This window comes from Hippocampus zosterae, chromosome 3 (assembly GCF_025434085.1).
Source record: "Hippocampus zosterae strain Florida chromosome 3, ASM2543408v3, whole genome shotgun sequence".
In the NCBI taxonomy this organism is placed as follows: domain Eukaryota; kingdom Metazoa; phylum Chordata; class Actinopteri; order Syngnathiformes; family Syngnathidae; genus Hippocampus; species Hippocampus zosterae.
The window spans coordinates 24,263,362-24,288,684 of NC_067453.1; the positions used below are offsets into that span (position 1 = coordinate 24,263,362).

Here is a 25,323-nt window from a genome sequence, read left to right on the forward strand (position 1 = left end):
TTATGCAGTGTATCGTGTTCTGAATCCTGATTGGCTAAGAGACTGTAGACTAATGTCTCATCGCTGTACAGCTTGCCAAATCCTCTCCATGACACAACCCACAATGGCGACAAAACTTTCTGTTCAGTTATTTCTCCAAAAAAATGTCAGTTGTTTGTGAGAAAACGTTTTTGTTTTTGTTTTTGTTTTCAGGCTCGGGCCTAAAAACAGATGTCATCTCTGGTTTCATTCAATGCAGTATTGTATATGGAATAATGGTCGAAAGTAAAGATGACTACTTCACAGATTTTGTTTATCGCGTTTTGGTTTTTTTGGGGACGTAAACCCGGCGATAAATGAGGGATTACTTTATTACAAATGTTGGGGGAGGGAGAGAAAATATTATGAAAAAGTTTTGTGGTGATCTTAAAGTTGCAATGTTACAGAAAAAAAACAAGTTCAAGACCGCTACGCAAATAGAACTGTAATGTTTGAAAAATGTTAATAAAGACCAAAAGCTCCCCACTGCCCCCCCCCCCAAAAGTTGTTTCTACAATCATAGAATTGTAATTTTACACCAAATATACTGTATGTATATAAATAAATATATTGTATGAGGAAAAAGTCAAAACCTGGTCAAAGCTGTAATGGAGTTTTAAAATCAATAAAAGATGTTGAAATATATAGCTATAAGCTATGTTACAATTATTAGCGTTAATTTTACAGGAATAATACTCTAATAATATACGTTCACCCAAAAAGTTGTCACCAATTAAAATGAACTGATTGTTCATTACATACATGATTGTAATGTAATGGGAAAAGCTTTTGTAGTGTATTATGGGAAACAAAAAGCTAATTGCTCAAGGATAAAGTCTTAAAGTTTTAATGTGGGAACCAAAACAAGACATAATATTTATTAATGACATTTTTTTTTAAATATTAATTTGGAATAGTCGTAGAACTTTGAAAAAGTTACATGACAAAAAAGGCATTGTCATTCTCATGTGGTCAAGTGACCACATAAAAAGTGTAACGTAGGGAAAAATTGGTGACAAGAGTAACATCGTTGTGCTGTGAATGTTTGGAATGCAAAATGTGACTGATTTAGATGATGGAGCGACAACCTGGACTGAAAATGTTTAAAAGTGGGCTCGTAAAGAAAAGTAGGAGACCATTGTTTTTTTTTTTTTTTGCTTTGGATGAAAGGAGAACTCGTTCTTACCAAAATCGAGAGTCTCGACACGTCATCTGTCACAGGGTTGACGTCAAATTTACTTGAATGCACCCCGAGCGTGATCAGCAGCAGTACATGGACACAGACGCGTATCCGAATCTGACAGAGACACAAACCAACAGCAGTCGTGTCAGTATTTCAACTTGTCAGTCACATGAGCTGGGAGTCCATTCCGTTCCAATTTTCCAATTATGCGAGAGAAGGATACAGGAGAGAAGGAACAGAAACAATCCAGGAAAATATGCAGCAGGTCTTACTTTGATGGTTAACACACACCCACACACGTATAAAGTAATTGTAAAACAGTGGAGTTATAAGATTCTGAAAAATAAGGAGAATAATGTCATACCCAAAAAAGTATGAAAAAACTTTGAAGTAATAATATTTGAGGGAAACACAAGAAAATCAATACAGTCAAACCTCATTTCAACGTACCCCGTTTACGTCCCCCCCTCCTTTCCCCCCGATACGGTTCCCATTTCAAAGTCACGTAATTCATTTTCAATTTGGCGATTTTGCTTACAAGTTCAAGTCAACTTTATTGTCAAAGGTGCTCTATGCGCAACATACAGCACAGATGAAATTTCTTTCCCCTACCACAGGAGAGAGGAGCCGCTGCGGGTGCCTGCGCCACCAAAACTGACATAAAATGACAAAATAATATAACACGACACATTACGCAAGCAAGACCTTGAGAACATAAACTTCATTATAATGATATAATAAAAATGTGCGATTCTCCTGCTTAGCAACACTACAGCTCGACTCGTACATTGTTGTACTTCAGGAGGTACGGCGCACATAGTCTTAAAACATGTCCGCTACACCGAAGCAAATCTCTGTGAAGGATCAAATTGTCTCTCACTTACGAAAGAGAGTCTCCCAGACGACGCTCAGCCGACACTACGAATTTGGAAATTTCTACATTGTAGTTGGCGGCCATTTTATTGGAAATGCTTTCAACAAGCTACCATTGTAACATACAGATCCGCTATGTCACACGAAGTACGTTGTATCGAGGTTCGACTCTCTAAAAGCGTCATGATGTCACAGTATGGGGATGATCAAAATACCAAGTATCAAAATCCAAAACAAATTGCTCGACAGTTTACGACCGCGTGTTTGTATAAGCCAGACAGGCCATTTATCAGGCTCACATCTTGTTTTGGCTGCACGACGGCGCATTGTTGTGAATCCGAGTGATATTCTTCTCAGACAACAATTAATAAATAGATCATGCTACCCATTCCGCTCAGACATTTCAAAAACGCAATCCGATGTCAACAAACATGTCACAAGACATCCGTAGCTTTAAGCAAGACAAATTAACTTTTTTTTCTTTTTTTTTTAAACACGACTACTTCCTTTAAAACTACTGAGAGTGCCACGTCGATACATAGAACCCTGGTAAGTGAAATATTGCTTTTGTGTGTGTGTGTGTGTATTACAAAATATAACCTGTAAAATTCATACATCAACAATTGCTTTTAAAGCAAGCGTGCAGGGAAAGTGGTGTTGGACATTTCACTTCACACCTCCAGGATTGTGGAATTGCCCTTCATACAGGCATCGTCCTGCCTCTAGAAATTGTTCCGGTTGACTATCTTCCCCAATTCCATTTAAGAGGTAGAAGTGCTGGGATTTATCCACCCGAGCTTTTCACGCAGAACTGATCAGGCATATGTATCACTTTTTTCTCTATTTAATAAAATGCAATACCAAAAGTATCCACTAGGGGCGGAAAGCTGTAAACGGGGTACGTTGAAACGAGGTTCGACTGTATTTGATTTTTTTTTTTTTTTAATAAAATGCAATCGCTCAATGATCCACTCAGGGCTACACTGTTTTCTGTCACAAAAGTGGATGCTGACTGAGAGTTTTCCATGAAAAATGGAGCACTTACTACTTTTTCACAGTGGGAATGGAGAAATGTAATCAAAAGAAGTAATATACCGGTAATAAGCGGGGCCACTTTGAGACTCATCATGATAAAAAATAGGCTAAAGGAATTGCTGGTACTTGTGACAAAACAGCGGTTCGATTTTACCCACTGCTGAGTGACAGTAAAAGTCAGCCACCTGATTGCTCATGAAAGAGCAATCAGCATCAAAGCCGGATCCCTAAGGTGCCTGTGCTAAAAAAAAAAAAAAACATGCCGAAAGCTGCGGAACTTGACAGGCGACATGTGTTTCCCATAGCCTGGTGAGGAATGCTATGGTAGAGAGGATTTGGGAACTGGCGGCAAATTTGGCTAGCCAGTGGAACATAAAGGCAAGTTGTTGACTTGCATTTTCTGTTGCAGTTCATGAGAGCACAGATGTTGACATGCGTTGCTCAATTGGGGCACTGAGCGTCATTGAGGAGTTTTTGGCGTTGAGAAAAAGAGAGAGGAGGTAAAGAAAGAAGGGAGGGAAGGAAAATGAGTGGAGGGGATGAAAAGAAAGAAAGGAGGGTTGAGGGGAAGACGGAAGGAACAGTTTACTTCAAGATGACCCAACGGGCAGTATTTATTTTTAGCCTTTTTATTTGATTTCATTCACTTGGTATTTGTACAAAATTTGTTGAACAGCTGTAAACGATTATCAGAAGCATGCAATGAAAATGTTTGTAGACAATAAAATAGAGTTTGTTACAATGCACAAAGTGACCTTATGGTTGGAAAATATGATAATGTTGAGCCTGTAAAAAAAGGAAACCGATTGTTTGGTCGTCATGAAGTGAAATGTAGTGAGTCAAAAGAGAGTTCATCCAAATGCACGATTTACTCTTGAGAACACTCGAATGTTTGACAACTGCAGGCCATCATTCAACCTCAGCATGATTTTGTCATACACAAAATGCATTCCTGTTCCCAATCATGCTGGACTACGAGTATGAAATTGATCATGTAATCATTCGTTTCATGAAGTATCAGTAAAATAAAAAGTTGTAGAAGGAAAATAAGAGTAGAGAGAAAGAAATTTGATGTGAAGTCAGATCATGGCGCTTTGTCCGCAAACGGTCCGTGAGAAGCTGCAAAACAACAGCGAGTCACACAGAGCAACATATTCACTACTGTACTCCATGTATATGGGAAAAAAAATAATAATAACAAATAAAAATCCGCGATGCACTGAAGCCGCGATAAACGAATCACGAAATAGCGAGGGATCACTGTCCAGCACTTTTCACACTTCAAAAGCAATGGAGTCCCTCACAACTCACAACTACTCAAACTTTTGTGTGCAGAGAAAGGTTTTCTTTGTTGTGTCAAGTTCATAAAATGGCCACTTTTTTTTTTATACACGTTCCTCCACTTTTGCTTAAGAACTTTTTGTGAGCCCTGCTGTCCACACAAGAGCCAATAATCCAACCCTGAGAACCGCGAAACAGAACGGCTAACCACTCGTACGCCCTGATGCTTTTTGCATTCATTTCTGTATTTCGACTTCAGAATAACTTCAGCGAGGATACACAATTACAACATTTTCCCTCAACAAGCGTCTAAGCAGCCTCACCCACCCACTCAGCAGGCTTCTATCACATCAATCGAAGTCGACAGTAAAGAGCTAGCGGCTGTTTGGTCTCGTTCCAATTGGAAAGCATTTCCCGACCACCGGCGGTGGCGCCTCCCTGAGGGCTCTTAGCATCCCGCAGGTTGCGACATGAAGCGAAAGCTATCGGAGACAGCGAGTAACCGAGGGCTCTGGCCTTTGTTTCGCAAACATCGCTAAGTCATAGCGAAGATCAGAGACTCGTCCAAGGACAGCACGGCATTGACATTTACAAACACATGTGTTAGCTTGATAAAAGCAATATTGTTGGATTGTTATCTTCTTTACAAAGACTCACAAATTGCCATCACTGTATCTAAAAAGCCATACGTGAGGATTGTGTTGGGTTTACCAATGATGAAATTATTTGATTGATGATGATGAAATTATTATTACTTTTCATTTCTGCAACACAAAAAAAAAACAAACATTATTTTTATTGTAAACAAGATCAGCGATCCACAACCAGCGTGTCACGACACATTACTTCTCTGCGAGATATCATCATCAGGTGTGCTGCGGGAATGTATCTAATTTCACTTAATTCGTCCGTAAATCCATCCATCTGTGCTACAGACTTATCGTGGAACAATTAAATGCTCTTCCATTAGAAATAATGAACCCGTTTATTGATTTTTGGTGACATTCGTGTTGGGTGGTATACCAGAGTATAGTTAGCATGTAAAATATGTGCCCTGACTCCATCACTAGTCAATGTTCACAAAAAGACGACTAAACAGTGACTAGACTGTATTTTTTTTAATGATTACAAAAAACATGTATTTGGGGTTTTAAAAATATACCAAAAATAATAATAAAAGGGAAGACAAGTCAACAAATTTATTTTTAGTTACATATTCTATGCAACCCCATTCGTCTAAACATGACATTCCGATTAATTGTGGAATATGAATGAAGCATTTTTTATTTTATTTTTTATCTATACTGGGGCGGCCATTTTGACACTTGCTGTCTCCTGAGAATGACATCACAGTTGTTCAAGGCTCAGGTGTTTTCAGAGCTAACCATGGATCACCTGTTTTCTGGGTTTGCTTGTTCAGCATTTGTGACATGACTTCTCCTTTAAGCGACTGACTGCCCCTAAACGGTGACGTTTTGCCCCTGAAATTTGAGACAGTGCAACTCCACTTCTCATCTACTCACATCAGCGCAACCAGTACATTTGCGAATGAAGAACACTTAGTTTCATTCCAAAATACGTTTTTGGTGCTGGCTCCACGCTTCAGCCGCTTTATCTTTAATGAGGTGAAAATGAGCGGCTTGAAAAGTACATTCCAAGTCACTTTACAGTTCATTAGACTATCAGTGATCACATAAACACTGACGGTACTGTTGATTAAAGACTAAATTCTCGCCAACGTTAACAGAACACGTTAGCTTCACTTTTGCAGGGGCCAAAGCATCTTTTTAGAAGTTGGCGGTGGAATAAATTAACTGTTGCTCTGCGTCGTAAAACTCGACTTGAAGTACAATGCAATGACAGTGAAGCGGAAGTAGCCAAAAAATGAAATTCCCAATACCGACACTAAACTCCCCGCAAAAATCTTTGAAACATCGTTCTGGCCAACAATTGTATGGAAAGGAAGTGGAAAAACATTTGAACCGCTTTCATTTTTTTTTTTTTTTTTAAACAGCCCAACTTTTTCTGCCTCTCACATTACAAATACTTTTCGATTCCCTCGGTGACAGACGCTTTTGTTGTCAGCAAAACAAGACATTTGTGGAGATCAGATGACAGGAAAATCCTGATCAACAATTTTGCTTATTTACTGACCTTTGCCAGTTGTTGCCAAAATCAGAGGGTCAAATTTTAAATGTCAAAATCCTCAAAATCACAATTCTGTTCGACAGCGAAAACTGTAATGCTTCATTACAAATGACGATGTATCGTATGGCCTTGTATTGTACTGTACAATTCCCAAATGCAGTTTTTCATAAGCGCGTTCAATAAATCTGTGCGAAGCATCACATTTTGAGGAGAAACGTCATTTCTTTGTACAAAAATAATGAGCAAGCTAGAAAACATACTGCTGGTAACAAACTCAGTTCCAGTAGTATCAGGAAAAAAAAGGGAGAGACAGGTTACAGGGTTGTAACCCCCCCCCCTCCCACCCCCTTTACTGAATGCCCGTACCGTTTGATCTGAAAGTGTTGACTTTTCACATCAAGATCAGAAGGTGACACGCTATGTCAGAGATTGTTTTTCCAAAATGCACTGCAGGTACCTTAGGAGGTACCCGAGGACAGAAAAAGCGTCCAACAATTCCCAAATGGATGTCGACAAGTTCAGCCCTGTCATGGGATGTTCTTTTTGGATTGCCACACTGGTCTCGCTGCGACATGTTGCAATTTGCATGGAAAGCGCTTAGGTCCACACTTTGCGTCGCTCACAACAGGAAGAACGGCGAGCTGCGGTCCCGTCCGAGGCGGCAGGAAGGACGCAAATAAAGCCGTAACAAAAACCAAAACAAAGAGCAGGCGGGATGTTACTCCATTCCAAATTGTTGTCCCAAGCGTTGTTTCAGGGATGTCTCGAAAGGGGAAATCCACGCTTCATGGCTAAAACTGCAAGTCTTGCTTCAATGTTTGGAAACCGTCCAAAACACGCCGAGGCTTCAAGAACAACGCTTATTTGGCTCCAAACTCGCAAAAGCCACATAAGCATCTTTCATGTCGTCTGTCAAGACTGGTACAGACACGGACCGGGGTAGACGAGGACAATTTTGAGTTTCTGGAGAAGAGGGGTGCGAAGGCTGTGTAAAATCTAAGAGCGGTAAAAAGGCATCGGTTCAAACTTTCGCAACCCGTCACGGCGTTCTTTGTGAAAGCTACCGACAAAGGATGAAGGAACAAAAGCGACCTCGAAAGTTCCCCAGCGTTGGAAGTAGGATCAGAATAGTGGAAAATGGGACACGGGGTGTAATATTTCACACTGGGCACATTCGGCATTTTCTGTGTCGCCGTTCCGTTGGAACGGCTGGGAAGAAAGTGACTCAGCAAATTCCCCGTTTCTGAGGTCGGAGCCAAACCAGAGGTGCGACGGTGCTTGTGTGAAAGGAAAGAGTGGAAACCGGACGGAAAGAGGGTGTTTTACGCTTTACTCTCGTTCAAATGTTATGCGTGAAAGATCCTGACACGGAATAGGTGGGGACGAAAGCACTTTAGTCTTCAAGGGTTGATTTTTAATTTTTTTTTGGTAAAAGGCCATTTAGAACCTCATGAAGATGAAATAGGGCGGCCCGGTAGTCCAGTGGTTAGCACGTCGGCTTCACAGTGCAGAGGTACCGGGTTCGATTCCAGCTTCGGCCTCCCTGTGTGGAGTTTGCATGTTCTCCCCGGGCCGGCGTGGGTTTTCTCCGGGTGCTCCGGTCGCCTCCCACATTCCAAAAACATGCGTGGCAGGCTGATTGAACACTCTAAATTGTCCCTAGGTGTGAGTGTGAGTGCGAATGGTTGTTCGTTTCTGTGTGCTCTGCGATTGGCTGGCAACCGATTCAGGGTGTCCCCCGCCTACTGCCCGAAGACAGCTGGGATAGGCTCCAGCACCCCCCGCAACCCTAGTGGGGATCAAGCGGCTCGGAAGATGAATGAATGAATGAAGATGAAATACGCACCGGTTTTGTCAACATCACAGACACTGAGACAGACACAACTGAGCTCTTCGTCAACATAACATGCACGTTTTTTGTAAACGGTGACTGTAAAATATCGCACGGGTCGCCTCCACCATGACACGCAAAAGCGTTAAAATTGTGACATTTATGAATTGCCACCTTTCACAAAGAACAGCGACAGAGGAAGAAGCTGCACCCGTTTTACATTTAAGAAAAATAAATGTCACGGCATACCACGCAAGGAAAAATGTCAGGAAAAGTATGACGACTGAAATAACCATGATCTGGTCTCAATTTACCCACAAATTGACGACTATACCGGTGTGAAATCTGGGCCGAAGCCGATACGCACGCAGGAAGCCACGACTTGTTTTGTTGTATGAAAGGCAACAGGTGAAGAGAAATGCGACGCAAAACTTGTTTTGACAGAATTTGCAAAGATAAATAGTATATATAAAAGCGTTGATATGATTGAAGCCGATCACATAAATCTGACATCCCTGCATGTGTGCAACACATGTCGCTCTCTCACGCTCTTCTTTCATGCAACGTTGGAAAAGTGAGGCAACTACGTAGTGTCTATAATTTCACAACAGGTGTTTGACACATTAATGGACCAAAACATTTACTGTGGGCCCATATGCACGGCAACACATGAAGCGTTTCCGGTGCAAATGTGTGCTGGCTTAAGCGTTTCCAAACATATGCAAGTGACGTGCTGTCGCGACCTCTGATTAGAGTTTGAATATTTTTGGATTTGTCTTTATTACATTTGTATTTTTCCCTGATTATTTTTCTTCTTTTTTCCCCATTCAATTACTTTTTGTTGTTGTTGTTTTTTTTGTTTTAGACCAGGTTTCTTCATTTAGTTTTTATTAGTTTTAATATTAGCTTTAGTTTTCTTTTAAAATATGGAGAATTTGTTAAACAAAAAGCTCACAAAGTCGTGTGTAATCAAGTAGTGTAAACAAAATTCTCAAGCGACTGTTTGACGTCGCTTCTTCTGTACGGGTCTAGGGTGATAGCGAAATAAATGCATTTGAAATTGAACCCTAAAAGTTCAGGAATCATATTAACTGGCAAAGACAAACCTCAGATTTCCATCAATCCATCCATTTTTCAAACCGATTTTCCTCACTAATTTAATTTTCCTTATTGTTAGTTTGAAGATGTAGTTTCAATTCACTTTCTTCTTTCTTTGAATGCATTTTTTTATTTGAATGCACTTCAAAAAATGGGATTTCAATTTCAGGTGTTTGCCTAACCTGACACAATGAGAATCAGAATCATCTTTATTGACGAGGCTTCAAAACAAGATGTTCTTAAAGGGACATGGCCACTGAGCTTCTACTGTCATCAGCAGGTTCACAGAGAGACTGGCGGAGTCACAGAAAGGCATAGAAGTGGGATATCCTTGGAAATGAGGAAAAAAGGAATTAAAAAAAAAAAAACGCCCCACCACACATGCTGGCAAAGTACTTGAATGGATTGAAAGTTTGCTCAGCATCAAAATAACTTACATTTCATCTGAAATTCTGTCTGGTTAGAATGCTGAGGAGTGAGTAACTCTGGGAAGCCACAGTGCCCGGTGATAAAAACTGTTTATCTTCCGTCCATCCATCCATTCTCGACATCACTGAGTCTGTTCAGGATCACGGGTGCTGGTGGAGCCTCTCCCAGCTGTCTTGGGGCGAAAGGCCAACGACACCCTGAGCTTGTCGCCGGTCAGTCGCAGGGCACATGTCGTAAGAGGCAAACTTTCTGAATCACTTTCACAGCGTCACTGAGTGGCGACTCAACTCACACTTGAAGTCAGGAAAACGTACCACGGCACTTTCACTGACTCCAAGGCAATGTTCTGCTCCAAATTTCTTGACTACAATTGCACAAGCGTGTATCTAATAACGTGTCATAAGAATATAAAACTTGACATCAAATACATCAGACTCAGCGGAGACACTTATTATTTCCAGACAAACTCCCTCATGTTTTGAGAGTTACGTAGTTTGTGGCCACTGTGAAATTGGCAAATAAAGCCAATAAAAAAAATAATTAATAAATCGATTGCGTTGTTTCAGTTGAACGGGGCCTGCAGCCCTGGCTTGGTGGAATTTTATGCACTGAATAGCACTGAAAAAAAAAAACGCTTAAAAGAACAGGAAAGACTGTTAGAAATAAATGTTTACAATATGTTACAAAGGGATACAAACTTTTAAATGCAAGCCAGTGCTGTTGATCGTGTGTAGGCCAGCAGAAAAGGCGTTTGACGGGAAAACAATGCAAACATTGAGCGATGTCCCCTGGCGACGATGGATACAAGTTGAATTGAATTACATTTCAATTGATTAAGGTCTCTTAAACATCTCATTAATATTTACTGTAGGTTGAAATGTGGTATTTAGCGGTAGGCTACGTTTGATTTTGACAAGGTTTCTTTAATCTGAATGTTTACATGAGCAAACTTCATGTCGTTGAATCAAATACAAATTTATGAAGACGTTATCTCATGAAACAATTGTTTCATGAGATAATTTGTCTTAAAAACTTTTACCCATCTATTGAACAAAGAATTATAATAAAACATACGTTTTAATACAGTTGTCTATTTCTGATTGGATCCATTTTGATACTTACAAGACATTTTATGACAATAATCAGAGAGCAAATTGTTATTCCATGATGAAAATTAACAACCTGCACAAATCCCGCGTACAAATTTGTTACGTTTGAAGAATTTAGGGTTGGTTGCTGTTGTTTTGACTCCAGTGGAAGACTCCAAAAGGCCAAATGAGGCTTAAAGTTCAACTTTTATTATGTAAGCATCACGCTGGTATGCAGGACTGCGTGCAAACCTGTTTTAGGCAGTTTTGGATTTCTTGGAAGACGCTTAATTGGAATACACGATCGGAGCCAAGATAAGAGATGCACAGGCCTTTTAATTAGCGAGCCAGTCACAAGTTCAAATAGTACAAAGAGGCTTGAGCCGAGGGAATTATTGGCTTGAATCAAATCAATTATCTCCTTAATTTCGACTGAACTGCAACACAGACGTTGACCAATCATGTGCGTTCATTGCACCTCTCGGGATTCCCATTATCGACTCAATTTTTCCGGCATTCTTGATGCCTGATAAAACGACGTCAAACAAACATCTGGAGGTTTCGTCCAAATTTACTGCTGCTGAACAATACAAGAGTTCTTATCTTAAGGGCAAGCAACCAGGAAAAGCAAAAGATCTCTGCTAAATATTTTTCCTGCCTAGTTCGTGCACATAAGTCTTTATCGCGGTGTTGCTAAATTCCCGTTACATTGGGCCAAGAGGGTTGAAGTTAAGGTTGGGAAAATATGTATTGCATGGGGCGGAACGGACACAGATGAAATTTCAGATCGTTAGCATTGAAAGATGAAGTAAACATGCATGTTATGGACCTACGAAACAGGGCATTAGGCCGCTATGCTACTCCCACCCTGTTTTGTTGTTGTTGTTTTTTTTTTACTGGACTTGAGTCTGCTTCTTGTTGAATTGCTTGTGTTTTTGTTGCTGTTATTGTTTTCTGAAAACAAAAAAATGACTTACACAATAATGCTATTCGACAAACAATATGGCGGCGCGGACACCTGCAGCGGCTCCTCTCGTTTTATGTTGAGAGGGAAGAAATTTCATCTGTGCTGTATGTTCCACATACGTACAGAAGATTTGACAATAAAGTTGGATTCAATTCAATTCAAATAGGGTGCAATAAAAATGTGGTGAAATTCAGTTCAGGTTATTACCATATTTTTATTATTTTCATACAATGTACAAAACATATTTTTGAATTAAGTCATTTTGGTGACTCATTCCGCACTACGCTAATCGCCGCATCAGCAAAAAAAAAAAAGATCTGAGCGATTAGAAGACAACAACGACAACAACCAAGAAGAAAACGTCTGAAGCATGTGTTATGATGCTACGAAAGACAAAGGCAATACACGAACGGCACTGAACATCATGAAAAATTCTTGATATCATCAAAACATCGCTCGGGAGGAAAAAATAAAATGTCAAAGATATCTTTTTACCTTTTTAACATTTTTTTTAAATTTGATTTGTTTTTAACATTAAGCCGCCACGCTACTTGCCACATAAATGAGAAAGGTTTCTAGCTCCCGGCTAATGATTTGTGCCAAATAGGCTGAAACTAACAAAAGGTAGAAAGAATAAGTTGCAAACGCAGAAGACAAAAAGAACAAAGATGAAAAACAGAGCAAAGAGGAAGACAACAGATGTATTATGTTACGGTTGCAGCTGGCCGATATGCCCTCAAAATAAAATCTCTGAAGTTTTTTTTTCACCAAATATGAAAACCGGCCCTTGTGCAAAACCCGCATGCAAACATTTCAACAATTTAGCATCACAAAATGAATGATCAAACTGTATGGTTTGGCATGGCCGGCTTCTCGTGTTTGTAGTTATACAAACACTATATATATATATATATATATATATATATATATATATATATATATATATATATACACACACACACACACACACACATATATATAAAAGATTTTCTTGCTAGGATATCAAATTGCAAATTGTCTTCCCGTTTAAAAACATTGAAATATTGGAAGCATGTTCTGTTACCCTTCTCCCATTGAAAATAAATGTCATACTATCTGTCCACTTTTAACTCTGCTCCGCTTTCAAAGCTAGTTATTCATCAATTTGTTGCGTGGATGTCATTTGGAGCCATCATTTTCATTAGAAAAAAAAAGTCTTTGTTGACAGTTTTTCGTCAATGTGTTCAATGAAATTTTGTACGGTACATCAAAAGCACTCACGGTATCGGTACTTGATATCGGTGAGTACTCATACTGGAATCGGTTTGAAAAAAAAAGGTGGCATCCAGCATCTCTCGTATACATAAAGTCACATAGACACGTGTGTACCGGCCTTTTTTTCCCCACACCACAATGCATGAGTTAATTCCGAATTCATCCTAATCATTGTGCCCGCAGAGCTCCAATCTACATAAATCAAAAACGATTTCCTTATAAAAGGGCATATGTTTGACGCATCTCAGCCAATGCGCTTATTATGATAGTTGTGAGACATGGCCCCAAAGCATTTAGGACTTGCTAGCTAAACACAGAAAGTGACAATATTTAATAATGATATTCAGACTTTTTTTCTCTTCGCCCCCCCCCCCCCCCCCCATTCACTCCAAAGTTAAATTCCACTGCATGCATAAGAAAAGTCAAGAGTCGATAAAACTCTGAGAGCGACGGTGGTTATGCTGAGATCACAAGCAAGCCAGCGCGATGTGTGTGTGCCGTCGGTCACGGTTGACGGTCACTTGCCAAATGTCAATTTTCGGTAATGCTGTTTGTGATTCGGAGCGTGCATGTGTGCTTGATCAATACGAAAACTCGGAATGATTAATGTGAGCGGTTTGATGGCGTTTACGAATGCGCAACCACAGCACGAGCTTGTGCAATGCGCTCGCTGAGTGGGTCCTGCCAAAAGACAGACACATGCAGCACAGCGAGCCCTCACGAGCGTTTGAAAGCGAGGGTGAAAGTGATGAAAAGTGTCAACTCTTTAGCTAATGTTTCAATCATGATTGTTTTGAATGAATGACTGTAGTTTCAATAAGTTGTTCACGGGTAATCACTGACATCCATCTCGCATGACGAATAATAATGGCGACCATTTCGAGGTACTACAAACGTAGCGCATCATGATAGGAGCCGAAAGTTATTATTTTTTTTAAGATTCACACTTTACTTCCTCACAAAATAGAAAACCAGACACTCATTTTTTATTAAAGGTAAAAGTCAAGAAGGCTGTTTTGATTTTTGATTTTTATTTTATAAAAAAAAAAAAACACACACATTACGCTGAAACATTAGGGTAAAAAATGCACTTCAATTGAAGTATTGTCCAAACCAGTGGTCGATTTTATGTGGACTGATGTTAACTTGTCATCTAACTTTGGGACTTTTAAAATCAAGTGAATAGTATTTGAGTTACTTTTAAAATCAAGTATTCTGTAAAGCAGAGGTGTCAAAGTCAAGGCCCCGGGGCCAGATCTGGCCCGCCACATCATTTCACGTGGCCTGCGAAAGCAAAACAAGCATGTCAACTTCCATAATCATTGCTAAAGTCTAAACCAAAGTTTTAAATTGTCATATCTAATCCAAAACAACAATATTTGAACAAGCCATTATACTCGACTTCTGATTTTAAAACAAGTTATCGATCAATTTGTTGTTCGCTGTGTATGTAATATGTGGAGGTGGTTCAACATTGATATGGTTATACAAAAATTCATCACGGCCCTCCGAGGGGAAACCGTAACAACAATGCGGCCCGTGACAAAAATGAGTTTGACACCCACCCTTCGTAAAATAACTAAATTCCTTTTTCAAGGTAACTGTGGCAACGCTGTGTCTTATACGTACCGTTACTGCCGCTTACAGACGTATTCCAATGCAAGCATAGTGAAGCTCAAGTTTGTGTGTAGGCACTGTCAGTGAATTTTGGCAAAGGTATGGCCTGTGTGACTGATCTGAGGACGGCCACAACGACCCTCCCCTCGTCGCCGCTACGATGCATCATAAACTGGGAATAATCCCATCAAGCGGAACATGCAGGGCCTTGCATGACACAGGTTCAGCGATTTCACGCTAATCTCTGGCCTTCCGTCATTGTTTTGCGATACGTTTCAATGGCGAGGATTAGTGCTGCAGATGATTAAAGATGCCTGAGCCATCCAGATGTTGATCTCATGTGACTGTTTTTTGGTCGGGGACGTTTGCTTTATAGGTCGAGCAACGTCTGGAGGTAAAACATTCTTGGTTTTGACAGCTATATTGCCAACGTTGCTTGCCAACGTAGTGACTGTTTGGTTGCGTCAAGGTCTGTAAAAAGTTGCAAACATATTCACAAACAGTTTTTCTTGTCGCAACGAAGTTTTTGAACAGCACAACAAAATGTCCTTACAAGTCCGCTGTGTCGCCAACAGTGGCAAGCGCTTGCAAAGCAGTGAAAAGCATTGGAAGACGTGTCGCCAGAGTTCTTTTTGATTCGCCAATGCTCTAGACCAGGTGAACATGTTTACCATGGCTACCAATAAATTACAACAACAATTTGTGTGGACCGTTAAAAAAAAATCGAAACATCTTTGACAATGGACGGCAGAAAAATGATATCTCACTGAGTGTCGAAGGCTTGCAAATGTCTGCACATAATCCGAATATCGTTTTTTTTCCCCAACAAGGTTTGTTCAAGGCTGCAAAAGGTTGAAAAAAAAACAAAAAACAGACATTCGCAAACAGTTAACTCATTTGGTACCAGCCAATTCTGGACCAAGTCTGAAAAGACGTTTAAACACGTCTTTGGGCGTGAATGAGTTAATGGTCGCAAAGAGTTTTTCTTGTCGCCATGTTCAAAACTGTTTGCAAACAATAAAACTGTTCATGAGTCCGTGGCAAACGTCCTTGCAACATTTTGCACCCCTGACTGCACCCTGATGAAAGACATGTGGCCAAACTACTTGCAAATCCTTGCTGCTCAAACAGTCCCAAAGGTTCCCATACGAGTAGTAAATAGTTGCTAATCTTTGCAATGCTGTTCCAAATAGCCATTAATAGCTGCCATCTGTCTTTGGCAATCACTTTCCCAGACATTTTACAAGTTGTCTCGAAGTGTTGCTCAAAGTCAATAAATGCTGCCAATGACAGAGGTGGCCCCGTGATTTTTCACCAACAAAAGTTTTGTTGACTCGTAATTGTTCCAGTGGTACACCCAGAGGTTTGGGAATATTCGGCCCCTGAAGCCAATTTGACTCAGCGTTATAAAATTTGAGAGGCTTGCCCATCATGAGTAGTTGCAAAAAGGCATGCCTAAGAAGCAAAGGAAGCCACGTCACTGCGGTTCCGTCTTCCGACACATGTGACCCAGTCCTGATGCTTTTGGCAATAAAGCATTTTTGCTCACCATGGGAACAGTATGAATCACAACAAGTTTGGTTACCCTTCATCACACACTGAGCCCGATTGTCTCATCTGTTTCCCATTTCGGGGGCGGCATGACTCAGTAGTAGAGTGGTTGATCCCTAACTCAGAGGTTTAGGAATTGCAACCATGTACAAGCATCATTGAGCAAGATACTTAACCACCGGTTGCTCCTGATGCAGTGTCATCAGTTAGCTGAACGAGGTAACAGTACCTGAGGTAGAAAAGCACTATTTTAAGTGACAGCCCGTTTCCCCATTTCATGACTTAAATACGACATGGATGGTTTTTGAATGCTCCCCTTCCTATAGAGAGCCCTATCATCTCTTAGATTTATCCTTTCATGGTTTTTGAGGGGACGCAAAGTTCGCCTAAAAATTTTTTTAAATTCTCACAGTTTTAGATAAGCGACACCAACTCAGAATGAAGAGACCACAGAGGTAGAAAATAATCGGAAAAATGTCATGAAGCAATGACCAGAAAAGACACAGGAAGTCTGCGATTTTAGCTTGTACTTGTCTTTGAGACTTTTGTCTGATTGCTACCAAATTTGAAGCATGTAGACTCAACTTTTAGAATATTTGTGTGATTTGGGCTGAATGTGGCCGGTCAGTACATTTTTGTTTGAAGAGACTATTTTATGGTCATTTTGGCCATTTCCATGACTTGTCATCAAATAACACAAATACATCTTTACCAGTTTCACTTGGCAACATGAAATCCTTTTTTTTTTTAGATTTGTTCCTTGCGTCCGAGTAGTAACATCCCGGCAATGTGCAACATCTCGCCTTGAACAAAGCAATAACTCCCGGTTTCCTTTCAACTCTGCAGAATGGCATCAAATCCTCTGTCCTGCTCGCAGCTGGCACTAAAATCATAAAGATAAGAAACTCCTGACCGCCTCTGAAGTCTTTTATGGTCTGCATATCATTATCACCAAGCATGTTGATAAAAATCTGACCACCGAGCTGTAGAATAAAAAAGCTAAATACCAAAGCAGGCAGAAAAACAGGAAGCGTGCTGCATTAGCCCCCCCACATCAATGGACTCTCGCTTGCTGCCCTTCATGTGCTAATCGATTTAGCCTTTGAGCTCTGCCCGTCTGCTGAGCAGCACTTAAAGCGTTCGATCTAATACAGATGAATAAGAACAGACGCCAGACAGATAGACGGGAGACACTTGAGGCTGGAGAGAGTCTTCTTACTAATTCGACAGGCAACTGGACGACGTCTTCTTTGCTGTTTGAAGTGTTACATTTTCACACTTCTGATTGAGCTACTAAAAGCACAACAAGCATGAATTTGTAAGCTCCTGATAATTGTTTGAAAACCAGACTGTGGCTTGAAATCCTAACCCAAGCTTAAAGCCGAGCAAACCATAACCATAGCTAGGAACGCGAATTTGAAATCCTGACACTGGTCTTGACCCGACCACAGGCTTAAAACACGTCGCTCTTTGGCACCCAAACTGACGGCCGCTGCAATTACAAGAACAGGACTGATGGTTCCAAATTCTACTCGTGCTGACTTTAATTAGACTTGACAGGACCATTTGGTGGAAACAAAATATACTTGACGCGAATGTTAAGTCTGGATCGCTCTTTGCAACATGTTAGCATTAAGTTGATAAAAGCAAGATAATTTAAAAAGCCGGTTGTTTGTTAGCGAGGGAAAAGGGAGGTGTCTATTTAAGGGAAGTATAAGCCGATAACACACCCGGCGGCTAATCGCTATTTGAGGGATAACCTTTATCATTCAATGCTAACAAAGACATTGTCTACATGACAATTATAACAAGACATCCCCTGCAATGTTTACACGCTAATCACGTATGTAGAAACTTAACCGCTACTTGTGAAATACAGGAAGTTTTCTTTCGGATAAAAAATGGAGGGTAGGGGTAAATGTAAATAATCTTTGTCATCTTTTCTCTTTTATCAGACACTCTTTGTAGTTACTTGAAAAACACTCTGATCGTTACAAGCTGTATGTAACGGTCAATTTTCCAGGGGCCTGCCGTGTTTTAGGAGAAAACTTGTTTTTTTGGGGGGGGGGGGTTGTTTTGTGACACACTCTGAGCCCCTCGAATTAAAAGAGAGCCAATGCTACCTACCATTCACTAGCCTAGTTAATGTTGGTTTGTTTTTTGGTTTGTTTGTGTTTAAAACTTTTCAAGCTGAATGATCACAGTTGACCCAGACCTTTCTCCACCCATTCCCACCAAAAAACAAAACGTAGTGATAGCAAATGACGTCAACGACACTCCTCACACTCCAGCACTTCGGATTCGATTAGGAAATTGACATTTGTTAACTGGTCTGACTTCAAAGGAGGAAAAATACCACCAAATAACAAAATATCAAGGTAAAACTCTGAATACATGACATACATGACAAATGAATATCCGCGGTAGCGTGAATCCGCAATAACCAAACCGCTAAGTGGCAAGGGAGCACTGTAATACGCTTTGACGTTCATCTTATTAAGTTTAAGGTTGCTTTTATTTCCAGAAAATGGTCTGTTGACATCCGTTGACATCCGAAACTTTCAGCTGCGGGAGCTTGGGGAGTATCTATTTCTTGTGAGCAAGATTAAAAAAAAACATAATGGGAAGTATTTTGTAACAAGGACTCAACAAATATCATAAGCATAATACTGCTTCAAAGGTTTGATGCATTCCAACCTTTAACATCTTCAATAAAGCTGGGGTGGTCCCATTTTCCATCCCTTGCTTGCCAAGTTGCCACCTTCGAAAGTGTTTTTTGTGGCTTGAATCCATCACAGCTTCCAGACGACTTTTTAATCATCCGTCTTGTGACAAACGGCTCTGCAGTAATACTGAAAGAAATAGATTTTAAATCAACCCGAAAAACTCATGTATTCAGTAATTGCCAAAGACAAAAACAAAGGACATTTTTACTCTTTTTTCTAGTTAGTTTTTGTGAGCGTTTCCCTTTCCCAAAGGCACCACGGTAGCCTCTCTAACAGAAATACCCCCAAATTATCTGCGACAAGTGACGACAGCGACAATTGAGGCGCTGACTGGGCTCAACCAAACAGGGTGTGAAAAGCGAGCATTGAACGTTAAACTTTGTCCCTTTTTCCCGACTGAAATACCCGAACACAACGTTGAAAATGAGCGAGGAAAACGTGATAACCTTTCACAACGTAAATCCCTGAAGGAAAAAAGCTGGTGAAGACAGGCTGCGTGAAAGGGGTGAAGGAAAGCGTCTGATGGGTACAAGTCAAACCATACCAAGCGTGTTTGAAATCTGAGATTGAAAAAATGGCCCACATAAATTGCCTCATGCAAAATCTGCAACTTCAAAGGACAGAAACCCCATGTTGACCGTGTGAACCTTTGAAACAAATGCGCCTCGAAATCAATTACGATTCTCAAATACATAACAGCCCAGTCTTCAATGTTTCATGTGTTTTTATTAGTTCTTTTTCACTTTATTTTAAATTAGAACCAATAAACTGTGGTCAGATTCCCTGCGCTTTGATGTGGCTCTGCTGTGGAAAAAACTAGGCCCCACAGATGTACATTCAGCGAAGATACATCATCTTAATGGCTCAGAGAACAATTACCTTGACGTATTGTCACTCTGATGTCTGATGCTGCAGATGTTCGTAGACAATGTTTGAAATGCGCAGTATCCTCCTTGCACGCAATGAAGAACGATATGCATACGGGGGTGTTAGAAGTTGGGTGAAACGACGCCTCGGTGAGTGGTGGCAACACATGGGTGTGTGCGTCATTCTTTTCCATTCCATCCAGAATCAGAGTTTTATTCACATATTCAGGACAATGCCCGTCGCAAGTCCAATTCCTTCCTAGAAAAATGGAAAAGTGCGTTCCACCACTGATGTACGGCTTTGTATTATCAAGTCGAAGTGAAAAGCAATGCTTTGCTGCACTAAACTTACTCAATCAAAAAATCCGTTTGGACAGTCAGCCCTAAAAATTGCATTTGAAAAGAAATCTGAATCATTTGAATCTGATATCCCTTCAGCTTGAACGCATCCTAAGACTTTAGTGTTTTCAACTGTGGTGATAGTAGCAAGCCTTACGCTGGGCGGTTTGTCAAGAACAAATGCTGTTTTCAAGAAATTTTGTCATGTTGCTCCAAAGTCAAATGGCAAGCCATGGGCGATGTAATATTATACTTACATTATACATTAATACTGCAAAGCCTAGGCAGCGGAAGAAACATTGCCTTATCCGTCGGTGGGGAGTTAGTGCTATAGATATAATGCAAAGCCTAAGCTGTCGAGTGCTATTGGAAGCGTGTCGTGGCAGCTTGGAAATTCCTGCCATGGCTGTACAGTAAACATGTGTATAATTAAAAAAAAAAATTGCAGCCAATATATACAACAATCCAAAGCATTCTCTCAGGGTCTCCCCTTGAAGCACGTTTTTAGTGGAAAAACCCGTGTGGGTTTTTATGAGCTTTCACACCAGGACACCGTTTGCCTGTAGGGAAGCATTTGTCAATCAGCCGGCTCTTCCTTCATCCCATGCACTGAAAAACTGCAGTGAAATTGGCAGAGGTCCAATCTCGTGTTGATTAGTGGGCCTCAACGTACATAATAACCTGTAACGGCATTCACTGCATGAAGTTAATGGCCCATTATTTGACGACATTGACTGATTGAAGTTACACGTGCTACAACATGGAGAACTATGCATTTCTCAAGTGCCCATACCTCGCAGCTGACTTTACGGCAAGAGAAGCAGGGTAAACCCTGAATGGTTTCCATAGTCTGAGCATACAATACATCCATGGTTTCTGTGGGGTTGCTACAAATTTAACAGCGTGCATGGACATTTTATCCATCCATCCATCTAGCCATTATGCGATCCGCTTATCCTCACAAGGGTCACGGGTGTGCTGGAGCCTATCACAACATTCTCATTTTTTTGTCCTCCTTTTGTGCTGAGTCAAGTACTGTCAAGAGCTGTTTGAATCTCTAATTGATGGCACGTTGATCAAGGATAGCGAGGAAGATTGTGCTGTAATCCATTTTGACATCTGTTTGGTTTTGGAAAAGAAAAATCCCGACGGCTCCTTTCCGGTATTTAAAAGAGTTGTGTGCTTTGTTCATGGAAGAGGCAAACAAACAAAACTTCCTTATTAGTGATAACAGAGCACTTTAATGATTTGGGGGAAGCCAGCATCCACGTAAAAGCCAGGTTTTGTTTCATCCATCCATCCACTTTCTAATCCGCTTATCCTCGCATGTGCTGCGGGTGTGCTGGAGCCTATTCCAGCCGTCATTGGGCGGAGTGCGGGGTACACACCGAAGTGGTTGCCAGCCAGTCACAGGGCACATATAAACAAACAACCGTTCGCGCTCACAATCAAACCGAGGGGCAATTTAGAGTGTTCAGAAACTGGAGTACTTAGGAAAAAAAAAACACATGAAGGCTGGAATTGGAATCAAACCCTGCACTTCTGCACCGTGCTAACCAGTCTACTACCATGCCACCTGTTTTGTGTCATTTAACCCCAAATGCTCAAAATACTACCAAAAAGCACATAGTAGCACCCGCAGCAGGTTCTTTACACGAGAGCTTCAAAAAAATCCTTACAGGTGTTCCTTGTGTGGCGGCCCGGTAGTCCAGTGGTTAGCACGTCGGCTTCACAGTGCAGAGGTACCGGGTTCGATTCCAGCTCCGGCCTCCCTGTGTGGAGTTTGCATGTTCTCCCCGGGCCTGCGTGGGTTTTCTCCGGGTGCTCCGGTTTCCTCCCACATTCCAAAAACATGCGTGGCAGGCTGATTGAACACTCTAAATTGTCCCTAGGTGTGAGTGTGAGTGCGAATGGTTGTTCGTTTCTGTGTGCCCTGCGATTGGCTGGCAACCGATTCAGGGTGTCCCCCGCCTACTGCCCGAAGACAGCTGGGATAGGCTCCAGCACCCCCCGCGACCCTAGTGAGGATCAAGCGGCTCGGAAGTTGAATGAATGAACAGGTGTTCCTTGTAGGTGAACATGAGCTGAGATACAAACCTAGAACCTCAAGCCAAGCACTTCAGTCCACCGTGGTGCCCCATATTAATGTAAAAATTTAAATCGGAGGGGAAAAAAGCTATCCTTCCAAAAAAAAATAAAAAATCTTGACAGCAAGATATGAGCACGAAGAACCCATTCAGTTGCGAAAGCAAGAAGCCAAAGAGCCAAAAAACACTTGACTGTGAGTCAGACGTGCAAACATTTCGCCTACTGTGCTGTGACATATCGATCAAGTTGAAATCAGAGGAAAAAGCACCCAAAAAACCCCAAACGCTGTCTGTTTCTTGAGGCTAAACAATACTGAGGCAACAATCACTTGGAAGAAGCCTCGTGACACTGGACTAAATTGTATATTTTTAAAGAAGGGGGTGGGGAGGGGGTGGCATGGTGCTGGTTACAGTGCAGCTCACAGTGCAGAGATCATGGGGTTGATTCCTGTGCGGTGTTTGGATGTTCTCCTCGTACCGGCATGGGTTCTCTCCGGGTACTCCGGCTTCCTCCCACATGCATGGTAGGTTGATTGGACACAATTGTCCATATGTTTGCCTGTGAGTGTGAATGGTTTTCCGCCTTTGCGTGCACTGCTACTGGCTGGCGACCGCTTGCGGATGTACTCTGCCTACCTCCCAGTAGCAGCCGGGATAGGCTTCAGCACACCCGCGACCCTGGTGAGGATAAGCGCTTTGGGAAATGGATGGATGGACGAATTGGGAGGGAATCTATTTGGTGGGGAGCTGGGGGAAGGGCGCCTGTGCATATTTGCTTCGAAAAGGGGAGTGGGGACAAGTCAAAGGTTAAAAGGGTGTATATTTGATATATTTGTGACAAAGGGGGTAGTTTTGGGTAGTTAATTCAAAGGTCAAACAGTTTGAACCTGAGAATAAAGAACATGAAGCCTTGGTGCTCTGTTCAAGACTACTTCATCTAAGAAAGAATCTATTGGGCTCATTGACTTGTTCGAGACAATAAGTTGACATGAATGATACTCATAATAATTATAATTATAATAATGATTATAATAAAGGAGTGCCGGAGCATTCAAGGACAGCATCATCTCACAAAATCACCTAAATGATCACTTCTTGACTCTTAAGTGGTTAAAAAACTACATTGACAAAGACGGCGATTTTTAACAAAAGCAATGCATGTTCTTGAGCGCCGATTAAGAGACCCAGTGATGCTTGAGAACTGAAGCAGTGGCGCATTCAGGGACCACGTCAGAATTCACCCACATTTGGTGCAGTTTACTCACGACAATAAATTGTTCAAACATTTGTCAATTATATTCAGTAAAATACTGTATATACAAAGCGCCTTTCAGGGGAGTCAACACTGCTTACATTAAGCGGTGGTGCATTCAAGGATTACAAAATTGAATAAATTCAACCATCAGGTTCATCAACTCCAAGATATCTTTCAGTTATAATTGACGTTTACAAAAAGCTTCCATGTGCATGATTAATTTTTATTGCGTGCATTTCAAGGGAAACAAATGATCCTCAAGCACCATATCATCTCAAAGAAAATATTAACAATATGTTAATGGACGACAGTATTTTTAAAAAAAATAAAACTAAACTATGTTCATAAAAATAATTCTATATTGGTTTTATAATGTGCCTTTCAAGACAACAGTTAACTCCCGTAACACTGATGCGTGCGTTCAATGACCACTTCATCTTACAAAATCACATTTGTTAGGTTCATTAACCACACTCATTTGTTAACAAAAACACGTATGATATGATGATAATAATAATTTTAAAACTCAGAGTATTATGACACTTTTCAAGGGACCCAATGGCCCACATAGGTCACGAACCACGATCCAACATAACTACCAAAAAGCGACATTTTAATATAAAAACAATGCTGCTGTGCTCAATTAGTCAAATCTGCGCGGCCGTGTGAACACGTATCCGGACCCGGGACGCCATTAAAAGTCAGGCTTACGTGCAAAAGTTCCACACGCAACAACGACAATAAAACAATAAAAAGCTGCATCTATGCATGCATGCAAAAATGGTCATTTGAATAAAAATCCAGACTTACTTTTGGCTTCTTCATATGGAACGACAGGGGACAAGCTCGAGTGCGCGAAAGCCTATTTTATTTTACTTCTACGGGCAGGAAAGGGGTTGTCATCATCTTGTGTGCACATATCCAACACGTCAAAATTAGTATCCGAAAAGAGGGAGCCCCCAAAAATGAAGAAGAAGGAGTTGTTGGCGGCCGCGGTAGAGGACGTGTTCGGACGACTTAAGTCAGTGAGTGAATGCGTGCGTTTTTTTTGCAGGGGGCGTGCAAAGAGCGTCCGAATGGCGCGCGTACATCCAGAAGGCTCCCTCCCGTGCAGGAAGGGCGCAAAGCTTTATAATATGGAGTGGCAACAGCAGCCAGAGAGGGAGGGGGGAGAGACGGGGGGGGGGGGGGGGGGGGGAGAGAGATAGAGAGAGAGAGAGAGAGAGAGAGAGAGAGAGAGAGAGAGAGAGAGAGAGAGAGAGAGAGACGACGTCCTCCTCTTATTTCTCCGCCCCGGTGAAGAGGAGAAGAGAGGTGGCCGCTTCCACGCTTTGACGCCGCGCATGCTCCTCCGACTATCCCCCCACCTTCTGTTTAACAAGATGATAATAATGTACACCTGAGTAATGCAGTGTTACCCAACATTGACTGAGACAAATCTCATGGAACACCACCAAATAAAAATGTCACCAAAAATGTGAATACGGAAATGATGATGCTCATCTCTATTTCGGATGGGGTTGACTGACAGGCGATCGGTGCGATGTTTTCCCCACTGGCCTCTCGTCACACAGTCAGCAGTTCAGTTTTTGACCTATGCCTCTCCCCTTGTGGGCCTTTTCCCTGAAAACGAGAATGGATGGTTTAAACATTTCCCGTTCGCAGAGCTGCATTAGC

At 41.3% G+C, this 25,323-nt stretch overlaps 1 protein-coding gene across 2 annotated transcripts in view; it reads right to left on the reverse strand.

The window, feature by feature from the left end:
- The window catches only part of kitlga (kit ligand a), a 39,152-nt gene extending 14,368 nt beyond the window's left edge, over positions 1-24,784 (reverse strand). Inside the window, exons 1-2 of one of the 2 annotated variants that reach the window (XM_052061255.1) lie at positions 24,457-24,784; positions 1,205-1,315 (exon numbers count right to left, since the gene is read on the reverse strand). In XM_052061255.1, coding sequence (XP_051917215.1) covers positions 1,205-1,315; positions 24,457-24,471 — 126 coding nt within the window. In that variant the 5' untranslated portion in view covers positions 24,472-24,784. The remainder of the gene's footprint in view (positions 1-1,204; positions 1,316-24,456) is intronic. The other variant, XM_052061256.1, reaches the window with a different exon arrangement.
- Positions 24,785-25,323: the final 539 nt, after the last annotated feature.